At 44.2% G+C, this 18,775-nt stretch overlaps 2 protein-coding genes across 5 annotated transcripts in view; one reads left to right on the plus strand and one right to left on the minus strand.

The window, feature by feature from the left end:
• CTPS2 (CTP synthase 2) overlaps window positions 1-6,082 on the minus strand; it is a 104,215-nt gene extending 98,133 nt beyond the window's left edge. Inside the window, exon 1 of one of the 4 annotated variants that reach the window (XM_049643504.1) lies at window positions 6,035-6,082. The gene's annotated coding sequence lies outside the window, so the exon portion shown is untranslated. Of the gene's footprint in view, window positions 1-1,641; window positions 2,033-6,034 lie in introns of those variants that run through there. The other 3 variants (XM_049643505.1, XM_049643502.1, XM_049643506.1) reach the window with 3 other exon arrangements.
• A 787-nt stretch (window positions 6,083-6,869) lies between these two features.
• SYAP1 (synapse associated protein 1) overlaps window positions 6,870-18,775 on the plus strand; it is a 31,428-nt gene continuing 19,522 nt past the window's right edge. The window contains exons 1-3 of the mRNA XM_049643508.1: window positions 6,870-7,220; window positions 16,373-16,491; window positions 17,511-17,577. Coding sequence (XP_049499465.1) covers window positions 7,028-7,220; window positions 16,373-16,491; window positions 17,511-17,577 — 379 coding nt within the window. The 5' untranslated portion in view covers window positions 6,870-7,027. The remainder of the gene's footprint in view (window positions 7,221-16,372; window positions 16,492-17,510; window positions 17,578-18,775) is intronic.

Here is an 18,775-nt window from a genome sequence, read left to right on the forward strand (position 1 = left end):
AAAAAATTCCCTTATATACAAGGATATAAAATCGAATACATGATCTCAATTATATTTTTTAATGAAAACTTATCAAAAGTACCTCAAAAAGCTAAATTTTAATACTTAGGTGGTTGGGCTGTAGGCAATTACTACTTTTTTATATTTTCAAAGGCACAAGATAACCTTTTTTAAGCACATCAGATATTTTACAATGTTCTTGAAAATGTAACTTAATATCGAAGAGACACCTACTCCTTTCGACTTGTAAGCAAGGCAGTAAGTTTGAAGCAAAGTTTTAAAACTGTAAGAAAAATCAGGCTCTTTAGGCTACTTCCCTGAATCTATATGTTCTTCCCCATTTGAAGATTAAAGTTTTCATTTACTCTTTTTTTTTTAATATGCAGTGAACGGAACTGTTTGTAAAACAGTTTGTAAAACAGGAGTGTGTAGAGCTGCTCTGTCTGCTGTCCAATAAAAACATTACAGGAACCACCGGTGTAACTTTAAATTTAGTAGTAGTAGCCGATTTAAAAAGTAAAAGAAATAGATGAAGTTAATTTAACAATATCTTACTTAACCCAATGTATCCAAAATAGTATCATTTTAACATATAATCAATATCAGAATTCATTAGTGAGGTATTTTACAACCCTTTTTTTTTTTTTGTACTAGTCTTCAAAATTTGGTACTTCGAGCACATCTCAATTCAGACTCGCCATATTTCCAACGCTCAAGAGCCACACGTGGCCAGTGGCTGCCACACTGGACAGCTGCGGGCCTTGAGCAATTAAAAATGTCAGAAGCACCAAGACACACCTTCTCAGTGACAGCCATTTAAAACGTATTAGTCACAAACAAGAGTACTTCCTGAATGATCCCATTTTATTAAGTTCTAAAGCAGGCAAAACTAAGCTATTATAGAAATCAGGCAGGTTGGGGAGGGGTGGATTGACTGGAAAGGGGCACGAGGGAACTTTCCGGGGTGATGTAAATGGTTTACGTCAAAGTTGGGGTAGCGATCACACGGGTGTATAATTTGTCAAATCCCTGATCTGCACCCTTAAAATGGGTGCATTTCGTTGCATGTAAATTACACATCAAATCCGTAAAAACTGCTGCAAAAAGAAAGCTATTTTGTAACAGCTGCGTACTTAGCCACAGCGCGCCCTTAGCAGCTATTCTGGGGAAAATGCTAGGGTCGTTGTTTAAGGAGTGCACCAGGCGGGGGAGGGGACAGAAAGGCCATTTCACTCCACGCGGGGCTTCACTTCCGCCAACGCCATCTCGGGGCTCTCCCGGCTCCCGAGGCCAGGGAGAAATGGAGCCCGGGGCGCAGCCTGCCCCTGCGCCCCCTTCCGAGGCCCGTGCGGGGAGAAGCGCACCCAGGGGACGCGACGCTCGGGAGGCCGGATCGCGGGGCCGCCGCACGGCAGGTTCCGACGGCACTGGGCGCGGGCAGGGCAGCCCCGGCCCCCGCCCGTCCGCCGTCCGCCGGCAGTCTGCGTGCGCGGGGTGCGGGGACGCGCCCGGCTGCCGGCCCCTCTCGACTCGGCGCGGGCGCCATCGGCGAGCGGACAAAGGCGCCCGGCCCCACGTGCGCGCCGGGGCTGGGGGCTCGGAGGCCCTGGGGGTCCGGGGAAGGTCCGGGAGGGGGGTTACCTGCGGCGGTGGTGGTGGCGCCGGGAGGGTGGCCAGTAGGGACGGCGCGCTCCGCCCCGCGGCGGGCCCGCGCTCACCTGTAGGGCTGGGGAAGGGGCCGCCGCTAGGGGTGTCGCTTGTAGCCACCGGGTCCTTCCCGCTGCCCGCGCGGGCCTCGGGGTGCGCGGCGCCCTCCTCGCCCACCTTTCCCTCTCCTGCTGCTGCCGGCCCCGCTGACTCACGCTGGTGAGCTTGGGGTTTGCACCCGCGTTTGTGCAGTGTTCCAAAACAAGCACCTAAAAAGTGACTCCTCAGGCACAGACAGCTTCCCGCCACCCTCCGCCCGGGATGCACTTGGCCCCAGGCCTCGTTCAGCCCGGGGACTGCTCCTCCCCTCCGTGGCTCACTTAGCAGAGGCACTTCGGAAGCGCGGGTGAACGCCACGTTCCCGGCGAGCCCCTGCCTCTAGGCAAGGCTCACCCTGGCTTGGGTCCTCCCGTCCAGTTCTCACCACTGTAAAGAGCTTCACGCTGTCACAAACGTTTGTGGAACCCTTCCTGCCCTCCAGGAACTGCAGGAACGCTAAGAAGAGGACGCAAATAAAACTCGATTCCTGCCTTTGAGGGGCTTGCAGTCTGGAGGCAGCTCGACACGTCTATTGAAATCATTAAAGTTCCTTGGGGCGCCAGGCTGGGTGGAGCCTGCGACTCCCGATCTGGGGATTGTAGGTCCCAGCCCCATGTTGCGTGTTGCGATTACTTAAGAATACAATTTTGGGGACTCCTGAGTGTCTCAGTGGTTAAGCGTGGGACTTCCGCTCAGGTCATGAACTCACAATCCTGAGTTCGAGCCCTGCACAAGGCTCTGGGCTGACTGCTCAGAGCCTGGAGCCTGGTTGGGATTCTGAGTATCACTCTCTCTGCCCCACCCCCACTCGCCCTCTGTCTCTCTCTCTCTCAAAAATAATAAACATTTTTTAAAGTTTTAAATAAAATATTTAATAAAACAAATCAGTAAAGTTCCTCAAACACTACTAGTGAAGGGGAGAGGGGGCGAAGCTGGGTTGGGAAAGGACAATCAGGGCTTCCAGACTGTTTAAGAGTATTTGGAGGATTTCTGGCGCCTGAGTGGCTCAGTCGGTTGAGCTTCAGACTTGGGCTCAGGTCATGGTCTCGAGGTCCATGGGTTCGAGCTCTGCATCAGGCTCTGTGCTGACAGCTCAGAGCCTGGATCCTGCTTTGGATTCTATGTTTCCCTCTCTGTCTGCCCCTCCCCCACTTGTGCTCGCTCGCTCTCTCTCTCTCTCTCTCTCTCTCTCAAAAATAAACATAAAAAATATTTTTTAAAAAGTGTTTGGAGGATGGCTGGGGCTGGGAGAGGACACACGTTTTTAAGGCAAAGGGAGGAACACAAACCGCTGAAGGAGAAAGGATCTAACTGGACAATAGAAGGGATGGGAATTGAGATAGAAGAGTTAGGAAAGTGGTGAAAATTGTGAATAATCAGCGAGAGTCACTAGAGTGCCAAGTGAGACAAGTGTCATAGAAGACCTAGAGGAGTCATAACCACTGTTGCGTAACGGTGGCCAGCTATGATTTTGCCAGCTATATAGGTAGATCTATAAATATGGATATTTATGATTAAAGCAGTCTGTGGGCTGAGTAGAGGGAAAAAGAGTGAGGCAGTTAAGGGCCTGAGAGAATCTGATTATGGTAATTCACTAAGAGTCTAGTCCACGCAGGGAAGGACTGACAGCAATGTGGAGCTGACAGACTAGAAGAAAGAAAAGAGAACTAAAGACAAAGGGACTATGGGAATAAGGGAGCTGGCACATTGTCACCAGAGTGTGGGGTTGGCATTGGAGACTTCAAAGGGTAAGTAATTCCAGGAGATGATACAGTTTAGGGTCTGACAGCTAAAACAGAGTCAAATGAGATGGGCACCACTGAAATTGGACCTAGCACCCACCAGGCCGGTGCGCGGGACAGTGAGGGCTTTGAACTTGGATGAGCCAATGGAGGCCAAGAAACCAAATCTTCAGCGAATGTGGATGAGTGATCCCAAAGCTAATAGATGACAGCAACAAGGATGGTTGGAGGTTTGTATGGCAAAAATTAGATGAGTTTCAAAGCAAAGGGGAGTTTCTCTCCACCAAGGATGACAGAGTAGTGTCAAGGAAGAAGCAGGAAGGAGCTAGGGACAGTGATGTCACCTTCTGGAAAAATAAACAGAGGCTCCACTCAGTAGAAACTGTATGGAAGCCCGAAGTCTTCATGAAAGCCAATAAATACATTTTTTGAAAAGGAGGAAACACCTTTGAAGGCTGGAGGCATGGAGAGGTTTGTTATGAAACAAGTCTCCCAGAGGATCCTGTGGAAAGAACATTTATGAAATGGGTTGACATCAATGGTGATACTTACCTGCCACATATGTAAGACTTCCTTCCACATTTCAATACTTCATTCCCTTTTTATAACCAGGACAATTACTATGATCCCCTCTCTATAATGAATAACCTGAGGCTTAGAGATGTGAAGTTTCCTGACCAAAGGTACATTAGTTAATATGAGTGGCAAAGTCACTGTAAAACATTTACCCCCAAAGCCAGATTCTTCACCACAAGATGTGGGGTCTTATCCTTATCTTAGTCTATTCATCTATGTAGCTAACAGATAAAAGATATTTTGTGAATACAAAGGGATTACTATGATAACTATTGTATTATTAATCCAAAATTGTTGGGGGGGGGGAGTGGATCTAGCAGAAAAACAGATTTGATAAGAGGATTCAGATTGACTGATTTGGGTGGGACAAGAATATCCTCATTCAACAAGTGTTTATTAATGGCCTACTACCAGCATAGCAATAAGGATAAAAAAGAGATGATAAAGAAGTCTGCCATTAAGTAGATGGCTCATGCTCTTTTACAGTCTTTTTATTTTGAAGAATTCTACCTTTCAGAACAATTGTAAAACTGTCTGTTCCCTGGGAAACACAGCCTTCACTGTGGTTTTGGGTGCTCCTGGAGATAAAGCAAAAGTAAAGTGGAATAGGCTGGGCCCTACCTCTGCTTACTGAAAGCCCAACACCCCCCCCCCCCAGCCCCTGGCTGTATATTTTTGCAGGTGAAGAAACTTGAAGGGCAGAAAGGACAAATAACAAGTCAAGGTTATTCATTTAGTAGACGGTGAAGTTAGAATCTTCATTCCTGTAAGCTCCTGACTGAAATTCTAGGCTCATTTCTATCATACTTGAACCAAATATCCCTTGTCAATAAAGTGTTGACCACCTTCAGGTTCTCACTGACACAAATCCTAGAAAACATTGGTCCTAAGAGGTCTGACTCTAAAAACAAGCAGGAATGTCATTAATGCCACTGAATTGTACCTTTGAAAATAGTTAAAAGGGCAGATTTTTTAATATATATTTTATTACTATTTAAAAAATTAAGAGTAATATACCAAAAACCATTGAATTGTACACTTTAAACACATTAATTATGTAGTATGTGAATTATATCTCAATAAAGCTGTTTGGGTTTATTAAGCTAAAGTCTTGGACCTGAATTGTAAATATACCTCAGGCTGGAAAACTGGAGAGCAGGGAAATCAGAATCATAATCTATCACAATCTGTCCCCAAGTATTCACACAAGTCACTGGAACTAAGTTACTCTTTTCAAAATGGTGGGAGGAGGAATCATGGGTGTCCTTTGCCAACGGATTGCTTGAGACTGTGCTTGTGAAATATGTTCATGAATTGTTTGGAGGGGTAGTTGTTTACTTGACTCGTTTTTTTGTTTATTTACATGTTATTATGGGAAAAAATAAAAGTATAGAGCAGCAGACATAAAGTATAACCACCAGCTTGGACAACTGTCAACCCCTGGACAGGCTTGTTTCACCTATATCCCTACCCATTTCCCCCCATCCTGTATTAATTTGAAGCAAATGCCAGACATCCTATCATTTCATTGGTAAATATCTCAGTACAAGTCTCTAAAATGTAAGAACTCCTTTAAATACACACAATACTACCACCACAATTTAAAGATTAACAATCCCTATGTCCATCAACACATAAATGGATAAACAAACAGTGGTATGGGGCACCTGGGTGGCTCAGTCAGTTAAGCATCGGACTCTTGATTTCTGCTCAGGTCATGATCTTATGGTTCATGGGTTGGAGCCCCACATCGGGCTCCATGCTGACAATGCAGAGCCTGCTTGGGATTCTTTTTCTCTTTCTCCCTCTCTTTCTCAAAGAAATATTCAGCCCTTTTTAACACAGCCTTTTGTTAAGGCAGAATTTTAAGACAATTCTGACACATGCCACAACATGGATGACCTCAAGGGTATTTGCTAACTGAAATAAGGCAGTCACAAAAAAGACAAATACGGTATAATTCTACTTACATGAAGTTCCTGGAGTAGTCACACTCATAAGAGACAAATAAATTGGTGAGTGCCAGGGGCTGGTGGGAGGAAAGAATGGGGAGTTGTTTAATGCATTTTGCAACTCACAGAGCTCTGGAGATAGTTGCACAACAATGTGAATGCACTTAACGCTACTAAACTGTACACTTAAAAATGGTTAAGATGATACATTTTATGTGTATTCTACAATTAAAATTTTAATGTGACGATTCGTTACTTTCATCAACTATCCATTGCTCAAATTTCCAATTCTTATACACATCATACTTTTTCTCCCAATGTTTGCTTGAATTAGTATCCAAATAAAATCCACTGGTTGTCATGGGTTATGTCTCTAAATTCATTTCTAACCTATAGCTTCCCCTTCCCCTCTGTTGCAATTTATTTGAAGAAACAAGGTCGTTTGTCCTGTGGTTTCTCACAGCTTAGATTCTGCTGCCCGCATCCCATGGGGTCCTCTAACGCTTTCCTTAGTCTGCTGTATTCCCTGTAAATTGGTCGTTGGACCTAGAGGCCCGGGGCCAATTTTGATTCGGACTCAGAAAGGGGCTAAAGACCTCCATTTCTGCGTGGACGGCCCAGCGTGGCCTGACAAAGCGAGGCTGAGCCAGCAGCCAAGCTGCTTAGAGTGACAAAGACCCGTTTACACGGCAGGGTCAGTCACCTAGAAACGCTGGGGAAGGAGGAGAGACGACAGGGCGGGACTACGCTGGGAAAAACCTTTGTCCGCTTTCCACGCACGTCATAAAGTTACTGAAATAAACAGCCCACGGGGGCGGGGCCTTTGGTGGAAGTGACGCACGCGCGGCCGGCGGCGGAGCTGCCATAGAGACTGGGAGACGGATAGACAGGCTGCTCGCGGGTCGCATTTCTGGCCATCTCCCCGGGAGACAAGCGTTGTGGAGTCGCTAGCCGGCGGTGCTAGTTAGGGTCTCCGGTGACCCGGACCGCGGTAGCGGCACCGCGGGCGGGATGTTCCGGAGTTTGAGCAGTTGGTTTGGCTTGGAGCAGCCGGCGGCGGGTGGCCGGCAATCTGAGGGAGACAGGCAGCTGGAGGGAGACGCTCCACCCCAGAACTGCTCCGAAGCGGTGACCGAGTCGGTGGAGGGGGAGCCGCAGCAAGCGGGGGACCAGGAGCTCCTTCACCAGGCGAAAGGCCTCGGCAGTGAGTCTCTTCCAGCCCTCGGGACCAGAGAGTGTAGGGGGATGCCCGCTCCCTCCTCTTGACGCCCGGGGCGCAGGCCCGACTGTTTGGGGGGGTGTGGAGCGGGTGGAATGGGAGGAAGGTGTGTCTGTGGGTCCTCTTGGGACGGGAAAGGTTGGTGAGGATCTGGGCAAGGCTGGAGCTTCATCCAGCAGTCAGATTGTGGGCAAGTTCCTGGTGACAGGTCACCGCCTTACGAGGTGTGTAAACATTGGGAGCCAGGGCCTCCGCAAAGCGGTGTGGCTCGACGTCTTTAGGTTTGACAGGGAATCTTTTTTATTCATTTCTTGAGCTTTCACCTCCACACCCCCCACCCCCAGGACGGGGGGCGTTGGGGAGCTTAAGTCAGTTGGAAAAGTGCCCTTTTGCGTCTGTAGCGCCGAGTGTGTTGTCTGAAGTAAATTGCGGGAAGAGTTACCGAAGGCGTCCCTCAGGCTGGTTTAGGTGCAGCGGAATTTTTTTTTAAGGCGGGAAAGTACTTGTGGATTATTGTCTGGGATGCAGGTTTCAGTACCGGATGGCTTGTGGACGATTTCTCATTTAATCTGTTAAACACCTCTGTGAGTTGGGAGAACAAGCCTACAGTTACTGGCTCAAAGCTATGGCAAATGGTAGAAGTGGAATTTGAACCCAGGTCTGTCTCATTTGAAAGGCCGTACCCTTTGCGAGCCACAGTCTAGTTAGGGAGGACAGTGAAAGTAGTAGGCTTGAAAAATAAACACATCACTCTGGTAATTCTGATTCTGGAGACCTTGGCGGGCTTAAATGATCAAAGAAAACATCCTTGAGAAGGTGAGTCCTAAAGCAGGTGGCACTACAAGCGAGAGAACTGTGGCAAAGGTAGATAGTAAATTTAGCAAGCATTTTTAAAGAATCTGCTAAAAGGCAAGAAGAGCATAGGGGAGGCTGGAGTCTGAAAGTGGAGGAACACATGTTAGAATAAGAAAGGCGCTAAACTGGCCACCTGGGTAAGCGTCTTGATTTCAGCTCAGGTCCTGACCTCATAGTTTGTGAGTTCAAGCCCCGAGTCAGGCTCTTTGCTGACAGGAAGGAGCCTACTTGGGATTCTCTCTCTCTCTCTCTCTCTCTCTCTGCCCTTCCCCGGCTCATGCTTACCCTCTCTTGTTCTCTCTCTTTCTTTCTCATAAATTAATACATGAACATTAAAAGAAGAAAGAAAGGCTGTAACATTCAAAAAGTTTGGGGGAAGGGGCAGGGAAAATAGATCTAATGTAAAATCATGGCAGTACAGAACCTCAGCTCAAGGCCCCCAAACAGTGCACAAGAGAAATAAAACCAAGTGCTGTACAACAAAATCTCTAAAGAGGGAATAACTGTTTCCTGTGTAGAAAATTGAGGAGAAACAAACTTGCCATTTTCAAAAGATGTCAGATGAATTGGACTAGAACTAGAGAGGCTATGTTAGGTAGTTGAGATGGATACAAGTGGGACCATGTTAGGAAAAGCAGGGTATGGGTGTTTACTCCATTTCACACAACACAGAGAGCCATTTTCGTTGATCTTCAGGGAACTAGCAAAAGTTGCTTCTGGGGTGTCTGGGTGGCTCAGTTGGTTAAGCCTCCGACTTGGGCTCAGGTCATGATCTCATGGTTTTTGAGTTCGAGCCCCACATCGAGTTCTCTGCTGCAGCGCAGAGCTAGCTTTGAATCCTATCTCCCTCTCTCTCTGCTCTTCCCCCTCATGCTCTCTCTCAAAAATAAATAAACATTTTTTTAAAAGTCACTTTTTTTTTTTTAAAGTAATCTCTACACCCAACTTGGGGCTTGAACTCTCAACTCTGAGATCAAGAGTCACATGCTGGGAGCGCCTGGGTGGTTCAGTTGGTTCAGCGTCTGACTCTTGTACCCAAGGGATACAGGAATGCTGATGCATAGGGGCACATGTACCCCAATGTTTATAGCAGCACTTTCAACAATAGCCGAATGATGGAAAGAGCCTAAATGTCCATCAACTGATGAATAGATAAAGAAATTGTGGTTTACATACACAATGCAATACTACGTGGCAATGAGAAAGAATGAAATATGGCCCTTTGTAGCAACGTGGATGGAACTGGAGAGTGTGATGCTAAGTGAAGTAAGTCATACAGAGAAAGACAGATACCATATGTTTTCACTCCTATGTGGATCTTGAGAAACTTAAGACTGTGGGGGAGGGGAAGGGGAAAAAATAGTTACAATCAGAGAGGGAGGGAGGCAAACCATAAGAGACTCTGAAATACAGAGAACAAACAGGAATGATGGGAAGCGGGGGAGAGGGGAAAATAGGTGATGGGCGTTGAGGAGGGCACTTGTTGGGATGAGCACTGGCTGTTGTATGGAAGTCAATTTGACAATAAATTATATTAAAAACAGTGAGGACTTTATCATCAACTTGAAACTTCATGTTTGTATTTAGTAACAAAGTCCTGAATATTCTAAAATAGATTTATTTTCAATATGGATGTCTACTTTGGAGCCTAATGCTCCCACCTCTTTCTTTCCTCATCAGACTCTTGGTGTTTGGGGAAGCTAAGGTTAGCTGGAAGTACTACCATGAATCTACCCAAGTGGGAGTCAGGCTCAGAGATGTTTTAATTTCATGTTTGTTTGGTTTTTTTTTAAGTTTATTTATTTTGAGAGGGAAAGAGTAGGGGAGGGGCAGAGAACGAGGAAGACAGAGAATCCCAACTTCCCCACCCACAGGCACATTGCAAATGTCGTTTCCAAATAAGAGAGCTCTTTTGGTTCTGAAATTTATGTGATTTTAAAAAGATGTAAAGGTTCTTGTTTACACACAAACCTTCAGAAAGATAAGAGAGATGATCAGATATTTTCTTATTTCTACGTACTGATCCTAAAAGGTATGTTGTCTTTAAAAAGACTCATTTTTTAAAAACTGAAATTAGGGGCACCTGGGTGACTCAGTCCATTAAGTGTCAGACTCTTTATTTCAGCTCAGGTCATGATCTCCAGGTTCATGGGATCCAGCGAAGAGTCTGCTTGGGATTTTCTCTCCCTCTCTCTGCCCCCTCCCACTCTCTCCTTCTGTCTTTCTCTCTCAAATAAATAAACTTTTTTTTTAAAAAAACCTGAAGTTATGGGGCGGCTGGGTGGCTCAGTCGGTTGAGCATCCGACTTCGGCTCTGGTCATGATCTCATGGTTCGTGGGTTCAAGCCCCGCATCGGGCTCCGTGCTGACAGCTCAGAGCCTGGAGCCTGCTTTGGATTCTGTGTCTCCCTCTCTATCTGTCCCTCCCCCACTTGTGCTCTGTCTCTCAAAAATAAAATAAAAGTATTTTTAAAAATAAATAAAATAAAATAAAATAAAATAAAATAAAATTTAAAAAACCTGAAGTTAAACACCTCTCAGCCTGACAACCACTGAATAGATTCAGTTCTTTAGCCTTTTAAAATCTACACGGACTCTCCTGGGAGCCCCATTTGTTCTGTAAACATTTGTTGAGTGCCTGCCTTCAGGGCTGGACTCTAAATACTTCTGGTTCATGGTGATCTATTTGTAAATGTAGGCAACTCACCAGTTACAAGTGGTGGACACCCAGGCCTACATTCCATTCCATCACCTAAAACCAAACGTTCCCATCCTTGGTCCTCCCTCCTGATAAACTCCAGCCTCCTAGGATCACCTGCTTCAGAAGGAGACAGTTGATAAGGGAACTCACTGAAAAGTGCCTCTCAACCTCCCTGAAGGCCTCATGCCTCAAAGTAACTTATTATTCAGTGCAAACTGGTTGTTTGGTTTTTGTTGAAGTCGACCAAATTGAAGGTTCATCTGTACTTTTTTTTTTAAGAAATTTTTTTTATGTTTTTATTTTATTTTTGAGAAAGAGACACAGTGAGAGCAGGGGAAGGGCAGAGAGAGAAGGAGATAGAATCAGAAGCAGCCTCTAGGCTCCGAGCTGTCAGCACAGAGCCCGACGTGGGGCCCGAACTCACGAACCATGAGATCATGACCTGAACCGAAGTCGGAAGCCCAACCCACTGAGCCACCCCGGCGCCCCTGTACTTTTTTTTTTTTTTTTTTTTAAAGAAAAGTCCATACCTCTGAGAACGTTCAATACGTGAGTCGTTTGCATAGTTTAAACAAGTGGGAGAGTGGCCAAAAATGAGCTTTGGCTTTTTCAAAACCATCCCTAAGGTCAGTCCATGCCCAGAAATGGAGGAAGGGCCATCGTCTCTTCTCCTTTGAAAAGTACTGTTAGTAGGGGGTGCCTGGGTGGCTCAGTCAGTTAAGCATCTGACTCCATTTTGGCTCAGGTCATGATGTCATGGTTCATTTGGTGAGTTTGAGCCCTGCATTAGGCTCTGCACTGACAGCGCAGAGCCTGCTTGGGATTCTTTCTCCACCCCTCCCCTGTTCTCAATCTCTCTCTCTCTCTCTCTCTCTCAAAAGTAAATAAATTTTTTTTAAAAAAAGAAAAATGCTATTAATATTTGCGGTGGAACTATGTTAATTAGGCTATCCTCTTTTTCTGTAGGGAAAGTGCATTTCAAGTTCTAGGTGCCTAACTTGCTTAGTGTACGACTAAAAGGGCTCCAAAAATTAGTGTGTATATAGGAAAATATACGTCTGCTTTGATACAGAAGTAAAATAACCAATTCAGTGCTGATGACAAACTCTGGCTTACCATGAAGAGGACAGTACAAATGGTCAAGAGCTTGGATCCCATGGCTTATGATCAATACTAAACAGAACTGGGGATTTTGGCTTGAAGAAGAAACTTAGGGGCATTGCTCAAAATTCTGAAAGTTTTTTTTCAGAGAAAAGTCATTTTATGTTAGTTAAAAGGACAGATCTAAGTCTGAGAGGTAGGAATGACAAGGCAAATGAAAAGATTTCCTAATTAGAGGGGATAACAGTAATAATTGGCTACCCGTTGAAGTCACATGCTCCCTATCCCTAGAAGTGGGGCTACATGGATAAGAGGTTCAATTAGGTAACCTCTAAAGTCCTCCAACATGAAGGTTCTAAAATTTTATGAAATACAGTATTTTGCGCCTTAAGAATATTAATTTTCTAAAGCTTTGCCTTAGAAATCACTATCTGCTCATTTTCTTTCCTGTTCTAGCAGCAAGCAAACTCTACCTTCTTCTCTTTCTTCTGATAATTTTAATGCTTTTTCTAACCTTTGAGAACCTTCCAACTTTATCTTTTTTTTTCTTATGTTTATTTATTTTTGAGAGGGAGAGACAGAATGCGAGCAGGGGAGGGGCAGAGAGAGAGGGAGACACAAATCCGAAGAAGGCTCCAGGCTCTGAGCTATCAGCATAGAGCCTGATGTGGGGCTTGAACTCACAAATTGTGAGATCATGACCTGAGCCAAAGTTGGACGTTTAACCAATTGAGCCACTCCGCGCCCCCCACTTTATCATTCCATTTAGTTCTTCAAGCCCTTGTCACTTGCTCATCTGACATGAGGCAGTGTGGGATTTGGGGCACAAGCTTGCCAGTTAGAAGCAGATAGCCTGTGTTTGAGTTTTCTGTACTATTGTCTTTATTGTGATATCAGTTGCAAATTACAGAAAAATCAGCTGCAAATTACGGAAAATCTAACAGAGGCTTAATAAAACCACCTTGATTGTGTCGGAAGTCCCCAAGACCACCCCCAGCTTTGATAAGCTCCCACCAAACTGGGGTTGTTTTGCCAAGGAGGAAGGGAATAGGCATTGGCTAGGCCATCAGCAGAGTCTGCCACTATCTTAATGGGCAAATCATTTATCCTCTGTGAGCCTTGGCTTACCTATCTGTAAACTGGGCAGATTACACCTATTCTTCCCAGGATGATTATGAGTCTAAAATGAAGGTAAAATGACTGCTTTCAGTGTTTGAAATCTGCCCCCTCCTTTCATAAGGTTGCTTAGTCTTGCTCACTGGACACATTTTATTTAGTCTTCCTTTTCTTTGGTTGCTGCTTCACTTGAGACCTTCTCTTTATGCCTGTGTTCTCAAAATGGACATTGTACTCCTATTACTTCCTGTTAACTCTTATCTTAGTCTCAACTTTTTCTAACCATGTAGTTAAAACTGCCTTTAACTTGGTGTCAGCCGATATGTTAATTTGCAAAACTAATAAGCCACTTCTCATCTTCATGAGCTTTCTTACCTGAAAATCTCCTATCATGCTTTCCCATGCCCCCCCTCCCTCTGACTTCACAATCCAGACCACTCTCTAATTACTCCCTTCTCTGAGTGCTTCTGTTTAATGATTATTCTTGCTCCTCTTGTCTTTGAGTCTTTTATTTGGTTGGAAATGGGCATTCCTTGAGGGCGAGAACTATACTTCTCCAGTGTTCTCTGTGTTCAGTGTACTGTACCTCATTAAAATCTGAGAATTGAGATATTTATGCTAAAATACCAGATTTTATTTATTTATGTATTTTAAATGTTTATTTTGGAAAGAGCAAGAAAGGGAGGAACAGAGAGAAGGCGAGAGAGGATCTGAAGCAGGCTCTGCACTGACAGCAGCGAGCCCAATGCAGGCCTCAAAACTCGCGAACCACAAGGTCACAACCCGAGCCGAAGTCAAACACTCAACCGACTGAGCCACCCAGGTGCCCCTAAAATACCAGTTTTTATTTATTTATTTATTTATTTTTAATTTTTTTTTTTTTTTTTTTTTTTTAGTGTTGATTTATTTTTTGAGACAAAGCCTGACTGGGGAAGGGTCAGAGAGAGGGAGACACAGAATCCAAAGCAGGCTCCAGGCTCTGAGCAGTTAGCACAGTGCCTGACGTGGGGCTTGAACTCACGGACCATGAGATCATGACCGGCGCCGAAGTTGGACACTTAACCGACTGAGCCACCCAGGCGCCCCTAAAATACCAGTTTTTAAATGGCAGTACTCCTTGGAATAGAAATGATGATTCTTTTTTTTTTTTTTTAAGTTTTATTTATTTTGAGAGAGAGAGCAAGAGAATGTCTGTGTTGGAGAGGGGCAGAGAGAGAGGGAGGGAGAATCCAAAGCAGTCTCTGCACTGTCAATGCAGAGCCTGATGCCGGGATGTTGGGCTCAAACTCATGAATCATGAGATCATGACCTAAGTTGAAACCAAGAATCGAAAGCTCAACTGACTGAACCACCCAGGCGCCCCATAAAAATGATGATTCTAATTAAAAACATTTTCCTGAGGGCTGCCTAGGTGGCTCAGGGCCGCCTAAGTGGCTCAGTCGGTTGAGTGTCCAACTTCGGTTCGGGTCATGATCTTGAGGTTCACAGGTTCGAGCCCCGTGTTGGTCTCTGTGCTGACAGCTCAGAGCCTGGAGTCTGCTTCAGATTCTGGTCTCCCTCTATCTCTGCCCCTCCCGCTTTGCGCTTTGTCTATTTCTCTCTCCAAAATAAACATCAAAAAAATTTTTTTAACATTTTCCTGAGAGAAAATCTTAAAAGGAACCCTGCTCTTTTAGAACTTCAGATTTCTTTGACTCTCTGCAAAGAATATTATTACAAAATAATCTGGCTGTCTACCCAATTTATTGTAAATAGACTAATCATAACCAAACAGAAATGAGGGACTTCCCTAAAACCCTTCCCTAAAACTTACTATGTTGCCCCCCATTTGTCCATTCAACAAGGACTTATTGGTCACTCACTGGGGATACAGTGGTGAATCAGACAGCCTTGGTCCCTGCCCCAGTGGAACTTAGGATGGGCCCCGAGTCTGTCTGGGAAGACAGATCCACCAAGTAATCAATAGAGTGTCATGAATATTGTTGGTTGGGCAACACAGGTGCTGAGGGAACACATCTCAGGAGCTCCTACTCCAGTCAAGGAGCCAGGGAACATTTCCTGAGAAGCGATATGTAAGTGGAGATGCACAGTATATGCAGAGTTAAGCCAGATAAAAGGAGGGAAGATAAAGGTGTTTCAAACCTAGGAATAATGTATCTGAAACCTCCTTGGAGATACTCAAGAATTTCTTGGGATCATATGAATGTAGAATAGGAGGGGGAAGAATGGTGAGAAGGAGACCATAGGCAAGTAGTGTCCCGTTTTATAGTCACAATGGGGTGTTGACATCATGGACAGGTGAATGCCACCAGACGCAATGGGAGAAAGTAGACTCTTTATGGTAAAGGCTATGGAAAGTGGAAGAGAAGGTCATTCAGATGGGGAGATAGTACTGCTGCTCCCAGGTAGTGGTACAAGTTACCTGATTCTCTGGAAGTGATACCAGCCACCAGTGAGGATTTAATCTGGTGTGCCAAGCTCCCTTTGCCATTCTTATCTGGGTTTTCTCCCTGAGTGTTGTAAGAGTCAACCCACCTGCCCCTCCGCACGTGCAAGTAGCAGAGGCAAGAGTGCCCTAACTTAGAGAGTATCTCCCACTAGATGAGATTGGAAGGCAGTGGCCCAGGAGCATCCCCCAGCGGGTCCAGCTTCAGGACCTGCCTGAGGTTGCTTCCCGCAGCCTATGTTGTATACATTGTGGACTTCGAAATGATATTTGTTTACATACAGGCCTTTATGTTGCGGTTGCAATAGAGCTTTGATACATAATGTCTTTTCGGGTCTTTAGAAACATTAATTTTGTGCTTTTGTAAAGGTGAAAGTTTATATGTTCCGGTTTTAATTTTATTCTACGTATTTGCTCATTATTATTAGTTAAGAAGGACTTATATTTATATTAGGGCTTGCCAAGATTTCTATTTATTAAAAATTCCCCCAGATTTATCACGAGATGGGTTAATCTAGGGAGGGAGGGACATTTTTTCTTTGAACAAGAGGGAAGGAGAAAATAAAATAGGATATTTAGGGTCTAGAAAGGAAGGAAAGTGAAAAGGAGCCTTGATCTTATTTGTGAAGTTGGAAGGGAGATTACTTGCTGAGATAAGTTAGAACTAGAGACTACTGGGGGAGAAGGGAGGCGTATGCTTAACGCTCCTTGCAAGAGATGAATTAAAGGCCGGGTATGGATGGCCGGCGGGTCCACCCAGAAGGTGGGGTACTGTCAGTGGTTCTCGTTTCACGTCCTAGTTAACAAGAAACATGCCCTATGGTTGAAGATTCTCATGAGAGCTCTTTAAGGGAAGAATCACAAATATAATAACCATTGTACTTGAATGGAGCATAGACTGTCTTTTATTCTTTACAGACTATCTATTTAGCTTTGCAACTGCTGCTACAAAAAAGATAACTGAATCAGTTGCTGAAACAGCACAAACAATAAAGAAATCAGTAGAAGAAGGAAAGATAGATGACATCATTGATAAGGTACATTTCAACATCTTTTCTTTTTTTTTTTTTTAATTTTTTTTTTTTTAGTGTTTATTTATTTTTGAGACAGAGAGAGACAGAGCATGAATGGGGGAGGGGCAGAGAGAGAGGGAGACACAGAATCGGAAGCAGGCTCCAGGCTCTGAGCCATCAGCCCAGAGCCCGACGCGGGGCTCGAACTCACGAACCGTGAGATCGTGACCTGAGCTGAAGTCGGACGCTCAACCGACTGAGCCACCCAGGCGCCCCTCAACATCTTTTCAAATTGATTAGCAGCTAAATATAATTATCCCTTTTTATGAACGTCATTAATCCAAGTTGGATATCATATTCTGATAAAAATATTAATTGTTGAGACTCTTGGAGGTTTTTTTCTTCTTTTTGTATAAGAAGTAGCAATGATTTAAGTAACCTTGGTTTTAATTTTAATATATTCTGAAATACACTGATACTTTTGCATAATACTGAACTTTTTATATTGTGAGTTTAATTTTAAACTGTAACTGTTTCCAAATATTTATGCCTTGGCATCATTCACTTAAGTTTTTAAAGTCCCATTAGGAATTACATTTTCAGACTCTAAGGAATGAGTTTGTTCATTTCCTGCAGTGGTAGGGTGTAGGCCTGGGGAATTTCATTTATGTTGGTAATTATTTGAACTAAGGAGGCCATCGATTAAACTTCAGATAGCTTGTTATTTAGCTGCTTTGCTGTGTGTACTACATGTTAGGATGAGATTTGACCTGGCTTTTATTGTTTTTTGGGATAAAACAAAAATTCAATTTTTGACTCATTTTATCTTTGCATTTGAAAAGATAATCCATCATAAAAAAGGTTGTATACTTAAAATTCAAAACTATTGAATTGATTTTCCCTTTTGGTGGAGAAAGGGTGAAGTATCACTTTTTTAACCTTTTTATTTGAATAAAATTAATAAAATGTCTCAAATGACTTCACAAATCTTACATGTAATAACCTTCTCGAAGTAATTTGACTCTTTATATATTTTTTAACAGACCATTATAGGAGATTTTCAGAAGGAACAGAAAAAATTTGTTGAGGAACAGCATACCAAAAAGTCAGGTATGATATCGGTTTTTATACATGACTCACCTACCAAATTTTATTGAGCACCTATTAATGTGCCAGACACCACACTGAGGCGCTGAGAATACAAAAATGTGTAACAGCCCCCATCCTTCAGGTAGCACAAAGACTAGTGGGGAAGTCAAGCTCATAAACCTTTGGGGTTTAAAGGAAGGGAGGAAATTGTTCCCACGGAACTGGTGACAGCCCCTCTGGGGAGCTGGCTGTGACAGAGTGAGCATTCATTTCTCATTTTATAACATGGCCAACACACTGTGTGATATACACATAATTGGCACTTAGCAGAAGTTGGCTCCCTTCCCATTCTCTTCAGGAGATAAAAACGAAAGAGCTTTCTAGAGGAGTGACAGAGGGCCATGAAAAGTCATGGAGTGTTTGAGGAAGTTAGTGCATTTCATTACTGACAAATGCTTGTTTAAATGTTTGCAGTTACAGGATCTCAAAATGTCTACTTTTACTGTTTGGATGTACTCAAACACAAAACCGGCCTCTTGTCTTTGAATTTGGCAAAAGGGTAAAACAATTCCATCAGTTTGAGCAGTGCCACAAATTCAAAAAGAGCTAGTTAGTCCTGTGGCAGGTCAGGCAACTCAAAGTGGAAAGCAGCTTTGGGGACAAAAAATCTATACAAATTAGCCTACCTTAGGATAGCAGAGAAAGTGATCCTGGCTTGGAGACTTGGGGTAGGAGCTGGTCAGGGCCTCTGAGATAGGAACTTTGAGTGAGCAGGGGAAAGGCTCAGAGGCACTTTCAGTTTTGAGACACCCATTAGACCCCAGGTGAGAGGAACATGTACAAAGGCAGGGAAGGGAATGCAGGAAAATTCCATTCCTCGGTTGCACAAGTCATATTTCAAAGGCCCAATAGCCACAAGGGGCTAGTGGCTTCCATATTGGACAGTGCAAACCTAGAACATTTCCATCAGTGCAGAAAGTTCTGTTGGTCGGCACTGCTCTAAATTAACTGAACGGGGTCCAACAGGAGCAGTTGATTCCTGTGTGAAGCATGCATGAAGAATTCCATCTACTGATACAGATTAGAAGTCAATTTGTGTAAAAACCATGAGAGTAGGTGAGCTCAGTGAGAAGTGTGTCGAGCATGAAGAGAGCTGAGCAGAGATCTAACAGTGTTGGCAGGAAGGAAGGAATGGGAGAAATTGACAGTTCCTGAGTGC

This window comes from Panthera uncia, chromosome X, assembly GCF_023721935.1.
Source record: "Panthera uncia isolate 11264 chromosome X, Puncia_PCG_1.0, whole genome shotgun sequence".
Lineage (NCBI taxonomy): Eukaryota > Metazoa > Chordata > Mammalia > Carnivora > Felidae > Panthera > Panthera uncia.